Raw genomic sequence first — 11,041 nt, 5'->3', positions numbered from 1 at the left:
TGATTTCAGCTGGAAGGCAGTATGACTCAGCTGCCAAAAATGCTTGATTTGTGATGAGATGGAGAATGGGGCAGGAGAAGACCTGGCTTTCAAGCATTTTATGTGCACTCCAAAATGCAGATTCACAAAACCAACAAAAAGTATAGCTGTAAATAAAGCTTTGCAATACTGTTTTAGCTCCCAACTCTGCAGCTGCATAGTCAGCTGTAGCTTAGTGTAGTACCAGCAACTCTGTCCTCAGAAATGCTCCCTAGAAATCTGCTGTGCCTGGTGCGCCAGGGGCTTGAGTCAGGAGCCTGTCGTGGGATCAACTTTTGCCACAGCTGCACAGGACCATGTCACTAACTCTGCCATGTCCTCTGTCAATAACTGAGCCAGTGGCATTGAGCTGAGAGGCAAAATGGTCCTGACTGAGCAGTGACTGCACAGGCTGGGGCACTTTCCTAAGTAAACCAGAACCCAGTGTTGCACCTGTCCACAGAACAAACTTGCTTCCAAGGACACTGAACCCTGGGGCCCAAGTCACAGACATACAGTCTGTGCAGTAAGTGTACAAATCCAGTAATCTCCAGCAATGCAGCACAAATCAAGAGATATTCTGCCCTCTCACAGTTACTGTATGTTCACCTCACCCAGCAGCTTGAAGGTTCATTGAGAAAAGCCCGTAACAGAATGCCACAAGGAAAATGGTAATTCCTTCTTCAGAGCAGAATTCAAAGAGTACACAATAAGTAAGGCACAAGCCAGGCAAAGAGTAACAGAAAACTTCTAATGGTTGTTTGAACAGTGTCTGCCAGGAAGGCAGGAACCCAGAAGAAAAAAAAAATAAACCCAAAATACCCAGAGACTAATGGTAACATACATACAGATAAAAATTTAGGACTGACAAACTCAGATACCAGTCCAGTCCTAGTCCTCTCTGATTCTGAAAGGTTTTTAACATTCCTGTCCTTTTACCACAATCTCGTGGGCAGCATAACAATCTTAGTTCCAGGAAATCGGAGCAGGTCAGTACAGCCCCTTCATTCAAAATACAGCCATTATCATCAGAACTTGTCCTCTCCTCACTTGGTATTTTAATATTCTGGATTGTTAAATTGCTTAGATATTTACAGCCAGTAAAGCACCACACAAGATTCTGTAAAACTTTAATTTATTCCCCTCCCAAGTATCCAGAATAGAAGACCCTCTTAAGTTGGAGAAAAATGTGACAAAGAAATAGATTACCAGGATAGCTGTTCACAGAAGAAGAAAAAGCACATACTACCAAGGTTACACAGAAAACAACCCAAAAGTCCTATTTAATGGGATAGTGCAAGTTAACAGCATGTCTCTGGCAAGGATACCTTCATTTGGATTATAAAAGTTTTACAGAGTTAGATCAAGAGTCTGGATGGGTCTCTGATATTTGACTATAGCATTAAGAATGTACTGTTTGAAAGATGCTGTACAGAATGACCCACCAAACAAATGTATTTACAAGCCTGGGGAGAAAAAATTATTTTTCAGTTTATTCAAAATAAAAATACACATAGAATTATGAAAATATAGGTTTACTATTTCCACCACACAGAAGTCAATGCTGCTGTCTGAAAGGCTTGCAAGATTATTTCAAGTTTTTTAAAGTTCATCTTTTTCCCTCAATAAGGTGTACCTATGTTCACTGGGTGCCAGTTTCTGGAATGAGCTCTCTGGTGGGCTGCTTGCTAAATCCTGAATTGGCTGAAAAACAGAACAAACAGTAAAATTGTTTGTTAGACTAATAATCATTCATCTCCATTAAATGAATTTCTAGCATTATGGGAATGCAGAAATGTGCACCATCCTCATAAATTGAGTTTGGGGATTTTTTTGGAAGGTATGTTCAGAGTCCCAAGTAGGTGGAACACAGACACACACATTAATTAAGCAATTCCAGTTAAGGATATTCCTTTTGTTGTAACATCTCAAGGGCAACGGCCATCACATGAGTTTCTGTACAAGTCACACAGAAGTATTTCAAATGTACCCCACTGTGTATTTACTTTAATCCACCACTGGCTTTGGGGGCATTCTAGATTTATCTGCATGTCTTTTATGAGATATACCAGGGCAGAAGTGACTTCACTGCAAAAGTATTTTAGAATTGCTTTTCCATGGAAACTAAAAGAAAACACCCCATACAAAAATACATGCAATTCAAGGGGCATACGTGACCCACGACAGCAGCCTCCAGTTTAGTGAGTGCCAGTATTTATTTCCATTGCATCCACATCTTCCACAAGATGGCAGGATGCCATACAGAGATGGGAATGTAAACATCCCAGATTTTGTGTGCATTTTTCAAGGCAGAAATGAGGCAAGAGAGAGCCTGCAGCTCTGGTTCCTGTGCCCAGACGGGCAGGCAGCAGGATCCAGGGACTCTATAGGCTTCCTCCTTCCCTGGCCAAGCCTCCTCCTCAGGGCAAGTGCCTGGCCTATGCCTCAGTCCCAGCCCTTATTTCTGCCCCTCCTCCTGATGACCTGAATTCTGGTTGCTCAATGAATTTCTGAGAAACACGGGGAACTACAACTCAAATGAATTACTGCTGAGACAATTCAGCCCACGTGTTTTCACAGCCAGTCATGACAACATTCAAAAGCAGTCATTCTCTTGGCCAAGGCAAACCCTCCAGGGCTTTCACACTTTTAAATCTTTTGAGCAGGGAAACAGGAGGCTGCACTCAATCGACTTAGAGCAGTGCCATCCTTACCACATTCTGAAGATGAGCAGGAAAAGGAGCCTGTAGCTATAAATAGTTCCTGTCCCTCAGCCATGGAATGGCCCAAGGCTCCCCAGCACAAGGGCACCAGGGCTCCTCTGGGACCAAAGTGGCTCTTTGAGCCCTGGACAACACCACATATACCTTGAACAAAGTGTTTAAAAACAGTTCTTTCTTTGGAGGGTGCCCAAGCTAGAGAAAATGTTCCCTGACAGTTAAATTTGCACTTTTCAGCAGGACCCCAAGCTTGTGAGCTGAGTGGAGTATCAAGAAGATACAAGGCTGAAAGAGACACCATTAGAAGACTGCAATGAGCAGAGGGAATTGGGGCTGGTCATGTCCTTTCTTTTCTGACACTGAGGGCCTTCTGACTTTTGTCTGGAGAAGGATCTCGTAGTTGTGTTTCTGAAGAGATCCCAGAAGTGACTTCCAGGCATGTAATTACACAACATGACAAGCTTTGAGAAGAACCATGAGGAAATCAAACTGACAAGTGCAGCCTGTGAGCACTGCTAATGGTGTTTGTCAACCGCATTAACAAAAGCAGTAATGCCTATTACTGCTCACCCATCCTTTCTTGATGCTCTAATAATTTGCTTCCTGCTTCTACTGGTAATATATAAAATATTCAATTGTTGTTTCCCCTTAGAGCACCCTCTAGTAGTGTGTTGTGTGGGAAATAATGCAGCTATGATGGCTTATCAGCTTTTGCACTGAAGTCACAGGAGAGCCTAAGAGCAGCTCTGTGAAGTCAGAGTCATCCAGCCCAAGATCTCCTGTTCAAGTGGAGAAAATAAATATTCTTATACTCTTCCCTTATTCAAGGCAAATAGGTACCATATTACCCTAATGCCTACTACCCCTGATACTCCCTGCCTTCACCCAAAGAAGGGTGAGGAGCCAAGCAAAGGTGGTAATGTTATGCTTCTGTTAATAGATTTTTCTCTTTCAAAAGACAGAAGTTAAAAGTACTAATATACCAGAAGGTACAGCTCTGACAAAGAGTAATAAAAAGGTCTTTACTAAATGGCCAAATGAAATGTATTTGCTGTAACCTTACCTGACCAGGTGCTACATCAGTTGGATCAGGGCCATGATGAAACTCTCTATGCAATTTTCCAGAATGCAAGTCCAGTACAAATTGCTTCAGTTTACCTGGAACTCTGGAACAAATTCAACAGAAACATCCACATGTTTATTACAAGTTAAGTCCAAACACAGGAGATTTGAAGTGCACTGCTTAGAGCAGCCAACTTCTGTTTACCTAGCACACTATGCCTACTTTTAGGTGATTAATAGAGGACAGGGAGCCACATGGTTTGCTAAGGTATCCCACCAGCTTCTTTTTCTTTCCACTGTCTCTTGAGAACACAGCAAGTATTTCATCTTTTCAATAACTCCCACAGAGCTGTACCAGCCAATAACTTCATTGTGAACTCCCTTCAGCTCCCCACTAACCGTAATGTAAGAGGGAACAGCAGGTTCCAAATGCACAGTTTACAGATACAAATGACACTTGGGGAGCACTATTGACAAAACATCTTTGAAAGGCTTTCTACTGCCTCAGCAACTGCACACACACCACAGATAAGCACTAAGAGGATATCAATGTAAATCTAATCTGAGATCATCTACTGTCACCCACAGCAAATGTGCTAAACTACAGCATCCAGTTTTATTTATGAAATGTCAAGTTGACTAAAAATCTCAAAGTGAAGAGTTAATCTAGTAAGTATTAAAGATGAGATAAAAAATTCTAGTGTGGGCACTCCGCATGAAATCTAAAGGTAATGTGTGAATGGACACAGGTTTTGTACGGAGTCTTTCATGAAACTAATTACATGTAGGAAAGAGGAAGAAAGTGTGGTCAGACAAACTATCAGCAATATTTAAGATCACCAGAAAATGCTATGAATAAAATGCAGCAAATATTGATTCAGAGGGTATCTTACAGCAATGTCTGTAACCAATCAGTATTACACTGGTACTTTAAGAGGCCTCTTCCCATCCCAGGTGAGATCATGAATTAGTACCAATGGAGAAAAAGGGGTTCATTGCAGCCTAGTTATAGGGACAGCAGACTTACTGCTCCCTGCTTTTCCTTGGGCTCCTGCCCCTGTTCTAGGGCAGGCACATTGCTGGAGATATTCTCCTCTCCTAATGCAGCAAGGGTACTCAGTGCCTGCAGCCTTGTGTAGCTCAGCCTGCTCTTGCTGAAGCTACAACCCATCTGTTGGACACTCCCTGCTATCATTTCCAGCCTGGAACAGCAGGATGAATAGGGCCAGGTTGCCAACAGATGAGGATAAAATAGTGATGGTCTCATTTGCCTGCCAAGTGCCTATTCCCCAAAAAGACAATGAGCTCCCTAAAGAGAGAGGAAATCTTTTAGTAGCCCAGCTCTCAAAGTGGCATATCCAAACCCTATTGGCTGGTGGCAGCACTGAGGTTACATGAGACAGCCTGGGGCCAGTTTATGAAAGAATACAGAAGGTTACTGAAGTGGTAGATGAAGGTCTCAGAATTAAGATTTTACTTATTATTAAAAAATAAAACCACCATACAAAATCACCCAAGAAGCAACAAAAACATCCAAACCACATATATACAAAAGAGTATCTTCCCAGGAGCTCCAAGCTCTTCTTGTTCCCAAATTGTGTTTTGCTATTTCTATATATCAGAGCTCAACATCCTAGAGTAAGGTTGAGTAATTTTTTATCATTAGGCAACTGTCAACAATCCTGACATCTCTCCTTCAGCTTCATTTGTAAGTGACAACTGGTACACATCAAGCAAGTAGCTCTCATTATTCTGACAGTGTTTCACAGAAACTGAACATTTAAGAAACAGAACATCAAAGTCTAAACTAAACATCTCTACTACCTCTCTGTTTTGTTAATTTGTTTTAGGGCTGTTTAAAAAGTGCCAATAAAAATAGAGGTTTTAAAATGCAAATATCCTATTTTTTTGCTAGGGTGTGCAGTGAATACAATCTTCCAATGAAACAGAAACACAGGGAGAAAAATAGTCACTTATCAAGAATTTCAACATACATGGCTTCAGATATTTGAAAAGCACTATTCAAGATACATCAGAGACAACATTTTATAGATGAGCATGTGGAGAACTGCAAAACGAAGGTAAGTTCAAACTCTCCTCCCAGGTGTCAGTATCTCAGGTAGAAGAATGTCTCCTGGAATAGCAGAACTAAACATGATATTACATTGACATTGCATGCTAAGTCTGAATCCTTGGTTTTGACAAAAATGAAATATCCAGCCTAGACATCTAACCCGGAGTTAGCAGGCAGTGTATGTGCAGCTGCAGAAACTGGAGGTTTTTTTAACACCCAACCAGAATACAAAAACAGAGCACTTGTCTCAGGCTGAAAGCCCCTGAAGAGAACATTTACACATCTTCATTCCTTGACTGACCCATGCCAGACAGAACACCTGCTTCCAAGGCCAGGCACCATAGTCAGGCTGAGGTAATGAGGGTTATCCCAGCAGTATTTCACCTAAGCACCCTGGTATTTTGCTGTAACATATTTTATCCAGATAAACATGCCAGTGTTTGGCCATTTTCCATGTTGCACATGGAAAATTTCACAAACCCAAACAACTATTTCTTTGCCAACTTTCCAGGTGTAGACTAATGCAGGAAGGCTAGAATTGCACTGCAAGAAAACCTAAACCAGCAGGCTGGGAATTACTACATGCTGCTTTTTACAGTAATCCCTGAACAACACAGTACTTCACATCCCATGTAGTATTTTTAATCTTTTAAAGTTGAGATATCTAGATCACTACTAAGAATGCCATGCCAGGCTCCAAATGCCTAACCATGGTGGAAAAGAATCTTCATACGAGATTCTTTTCTTGCATAAAGTAATACAACTCCATTTAAACAATGACTTCATGCCAGCTCATCCTGCTATAAGGTTCTGACACTAAATCACACAGAGGCAGCCTTAGCGTCCCCAGATTTACACATCTTCCTACCACAGTACTGATTAAAGTATGAGCCTTTTCACTTGCTCCTCTCAAATTAAAATGCACCAAGAAAAATACTTACGACAAGTCACTGAAGTCTGGAAAGACATACATGTGCCTGAAGCTATCAATGGCAATGACAGGGCAGTCTGCTGGAGTCTTCTGAATGTGGAGGAGCGGGTGCCTGAATTTGTCACAGTCAGCATGGAGGAAGTTTATTGTACCTTAACATTGTGAGCAGACAAAAACCCATGTTAGGATTTTTTATTATTATCATCTTGAAACCCATTTGAAACCACTTTCCTAAGTATTACAAAGGTGGAGATATTAGCTAGATACAACATGCAGAACCTGAAAATAGGTCTGACTAAGCAACACCACCAAAATAATAGATTTCCTAAAGTGGTTTTTTTTCTGTATTACAAACTGAAGCTTTGTTAATGCCCTCTCAAAACACATTAAGTCATTCAGATAAGAAGGATTTCTGAAAGTTAGTTACTAATAAATTGTGCATCAATTTTAATAATTTCCAGAGGAGTTGGTCCTCACTGTCAAAAACGCATCAAGCCCTTCAGTCTCAAGAGCTTGAAAGCTACAATTCTGTTGGGCCTTTGCTTCCACTCCCCTGAGTTGTCTGAAAAAAATTATACCAGTAAAACCAAGAAGTAGTGGGAATTATTACAAACCTTTTTCACCTATTAACTGCCGTGCAACCTCCTGTTGAAATTTCTCTAAACTCTCCAAGTCATCTTTCATGTGGAAAAGTATGAGAAAAGGAAGGCCTTCTTCTGTCAGTTCCTGCACAGAAAACAAAGGACAAACTAATTTCTTCCACTTCTTAAGGGCACCAAATTAAGTGATTCCAACAATTTTCAAATTCAGTGAGATCTCCACTTTAAAAACAGGCAAAAGAGCAAGGCCAAAGATGTTAACTGCTGACCCTTCCTCTCAGATACCCAAGTGATACAGTAACCATGTTTCCTCCCTCTTATTCATATACAACAGACAAAGGATGAGAGCAAGTCATTATCAGCATTTTGGGAAGGGATACGCTTCCACTGGAATACTTGTGCAAAAGAAATAACCCCATTCTGAGGAAACACAGCAGCTCCAGAGAAACCACAATTAGGCCTGAGCACCATGGTTGTTAAATGCTACAGAAGGCTGAGGGTGTAGTCTAGAACCCAGTTCTAGCTTATTCATATACTAAATTGGTGGTTTCTTAGCATAACACAAGAAGTGTCTTCGAATAACTCTATTCCCTCCTCACTAAAAAAGAGAAAAGCAGAAGCTAATGACACAGCCAGAGCAGTTATGATCAAGTGCTGCTCTCCTGCCAGGAACTGTGTCCTGACTGGTCATCCTTTGCTGGACAGGCAAACTTTAGTTCCCCATATGAATCCGTTCTTGCAGCCTTTTAAAACCTCTGCCCACAGACAGATAAATACAGAAGTGCCTTGAATAATTTATTCAGAATTTTCTTTTAATCAAGCAAAACACAAACACTTGCTTGCTCTAAAAGTGATTTTTGTCATCTCAACTCACTACAGCCTGATTGAAGAAATAATCATTTACCATGTAAGAAATGCCTACAGTTGTCTATCTTTCATTTGCACAACTGGTATAACAAGCAAGTGCTGCTATTGCTTTGATTCTAGCCTACATCAGCACAAAAACTGTGCTTTTTGGGAAAGATAGTAGTGGCTTATTCTGCTACCAAATAGAAGGGTTTCTTCAGATATTCTTTCAGATATCAATTTGCAGTAAGTTGAAGGAAAGACTTCCCCTATCAGTAGGCAGCCAGTTACACAGGGTAGATGAAATGGCTCTTGTTCTCCCTTCAACCAAGTCCATCAGGTAAGTTGAAGCATAGTTTTTTAAACAGAAGACTGCAGAGATCCCCAGAACTTCAGTGCTCTTGAAATCCAATCCCTAAAACAACAACTAATCATTTTTGTTCATTCTCATTTTTACACACACACATTCAGCTGGGTCTCAGCCTCCTACTACAGGATGGGAAAAAGTCCGTTTTGTACCACTATAATTATGACTCCATTTCCCTCACTTCAGCAAGAAGTGCATTTCCAGAGGGAGAACTCCTAAACAGCTTGGTATTCTGGCTCTAAGGTTTTCTGTTGCTTGCAAGCAGCTAAAATGACAACCTCAGCAAGTTACATTCACAAGATCAATTCATCTCCAAACAGGCTTTAAGAACAGCTGCGTGAACCTTGCTAATTTTAGCCCTTCTATGAGATACCTCCCTTTGTTTCCTGTGCTATTCCAGCTTTCATATCATGTCTCAATGACCAGGCAGGACAAGTGGAAGCTCCCTCAAAAGCTACTGTGTTGTTAAGCACTAGGAAAATCAGAAGACTTTCCATTAGACCTCAGCTTCTCACATCATTTCTGTGTGCCTTTGAGAAGCTTCTTACTGGTTCCAAACCTCACAGCTCAGCACCACCGTTGGACAACACAGGTTCACTGCAGCCATTTAACACAGAACTACACAGCCTGATTCCAGTTAAACAGGAATTTCTTCTGAATAACACCCTGATCCCAACAGCCTTTGCCAGTCAAGCACAAGAACTGTCTCAAATGGGCAGTCCTCGAGCAGACCCTGCTTGAGAGCTCAATTACTGGGTGCTTAAAGTGTATTCTAGTGCCATCAATACAGTTTAACAGTCACAGCACTTCATATTTTTATCTTGTAATATTGTGCAGTATGCATAGTAAGAGTCCATTTAAATAACTGTACAATCTTAGCATGCAGAAATATCTCAATTTTTGGCATGTTTAAATTTATTTGCATACCAGCAACACTGAAATTTTTAAACAAACTTTGCCAGGCAATTCTATTTATTGCAATTCTAACTATCTGCCTAAGCAAACACGATCAAAGGTAAAGGGAACAACCAGAGAAGCCACAACAGAATGTAGTACAAGCTAACAGTGATGAACTTTGGCTTCCAAGGCTCAGAATCCTGTTTCACCATGTAAAAAGTACACTGAAAATCTACCACACACTTCTGTTAGATGTTAACATGTTGGCATCTTTTACATATTGAGTTGCAAATGAAGAATTAAGATTTGTTAACTATCAGAGCTTTCCAATAAAAGCTGGCAGGATTGACTAGAAAACAGTCAATAAACATGGCCTAAGTAAAATCACCCTGTCCCTCCCTCTGCCATGAAACCTGAAGTGCTGCATGTGCCCAGAACAGCAGATTCAGGATAAAAATAATTAAGTGTGCAAACCATGAATGAATCACGACTGATTCTCTGGTTTCTCATCCAATATGGATAATGTACCATAATTTGTGACAAACCTTGGCAGATTTTCTAACAGATTCTGTACCTATGTACAAATACTCCTTTTGAGATGCTGCAAACTTGTTATTTTTCTAAGGGCTTTTTTCCCCATTGTTTATTTTACAAAGAACAAAATGAAATATGGAGTTGGATATGGACGAAAGAAGAATAAGTTACATAAGAAAAGAAAAAAGCCTTGAAAGAAATAATAATAATGAGAAAAAAAGATGTTTAAAAACAAACTCCCAAATTCTACCAATTGCAGCTAAAAGAAGAAAAGCATGGGAAACAACACATGAAACTAAAAAGATTAAGCTACCAGTGCTTTTACACAGATTGAAAATAAAAGCCCCATATAGTTTTCATTACCATTCCCAGAAGATTCCATGGTCAGCCACCATTTAATGTGCTTATTTATCAGATAGTGCTTTGGAAGTGGTTAATACAGTAATATTTTTCTACCACTCACATTAACATCAATGGGAGGGAGCCGGGGGTGTTTAGCCTGGAGAAAAGGAGGCTCAGAGGAGACCCTGTTGCTCTCTACACCTGCCTGAAAGAAGGCTGTAGCCAGGTGGGGGCTGGTCTCTTCTCCCAGGTAACAAGTGACAGGAGAAGAGGAAATGACCTCAGGTTGCACCAGGATAGGTTTAGATTGGATATTGGGAAAAAATTCTCCATGGAAAGGGTTGTGAAGCACTGGAACAGCCTGCTCAGGGAAGTGGTAGAATCACCATTCTTGGAAGTGCTCAAAAAAACATGGATGTGGCACCTGAGGACAAGGTTTAGTGCTGAGAACAGTGGTGCTGGGTTAACTGCTGGACTCAATGATCTTAGAAGTCTTTCCCAATCTTAATAGTTCTGTAATTATAGCTTCTTACTTTGGTAGTGTATAAATCTACTACAGATCTGCCTCCAGTGAATTTCAAGAGTAACCAAAATGATCCTAAAGAATGAAAAGACATTATCTGACAGCCATTTTCTGTCTAAACCAAAATA

At 40.6% G+C, this 11,041-nt stretch overlaps 1 protein-coding gene across 1 annotated transcript in view; it reads right to left on the bottom strand.

Moving 5' to 3' along the window:
• Positions 1–1,136: 1,136 nt before the first annotated feature.
• ERP44 (endoplasmic reticulum protein 44) overlaps positions 1,137–11,041 on the bottom strand; it is a 47,594-nt gene continuing 37,689 nt past the window's right edge. The window contains exons 9-12 of the mRNA XM_071455885.1: positions 7,420–7,531; positions 6,816–6,957; positions 3,802–3,904; positions 1,137–1,722 (exon numbers count right to left, since the gene is read on the bottom strand). Coding sequence (XP_071311986.1) covers positions 1,621–1,722; positions 3,802–3,904; positions 6,816–6,957; positions 7,420–7,531 — 459 coding nt within the window. The 3' untranslated portion in view covers positions 1,137–1,620. The remainder of the gene's footprint in view (positions 1,723–3,801; positions 3,905–6,815; positions 6,958–7,419; positions 7,532–11,041) is intronic.

This window comes from Agelaius tricolor, unplaced genomic scaffold (assembly GCF_023055355.1).
Source record: "Agelaius tricolor isolate 1412-34295 unplaced genomic scaffold, bAgeTri1.0.p SCAF_2, whole genome shotgun sequence".
Classification (NCBI taxonomy): domain Eukaryota; kingdom Metazoa; phylum Chordata; class Aves; order Passeriformes; family Icteridae; genus Agelaius; species Agelaius tricolor.
Note: the sequence above shows the minus strand (reverse complement) of the source record. Positions and strands in the feature narration are given on the sequence as shown.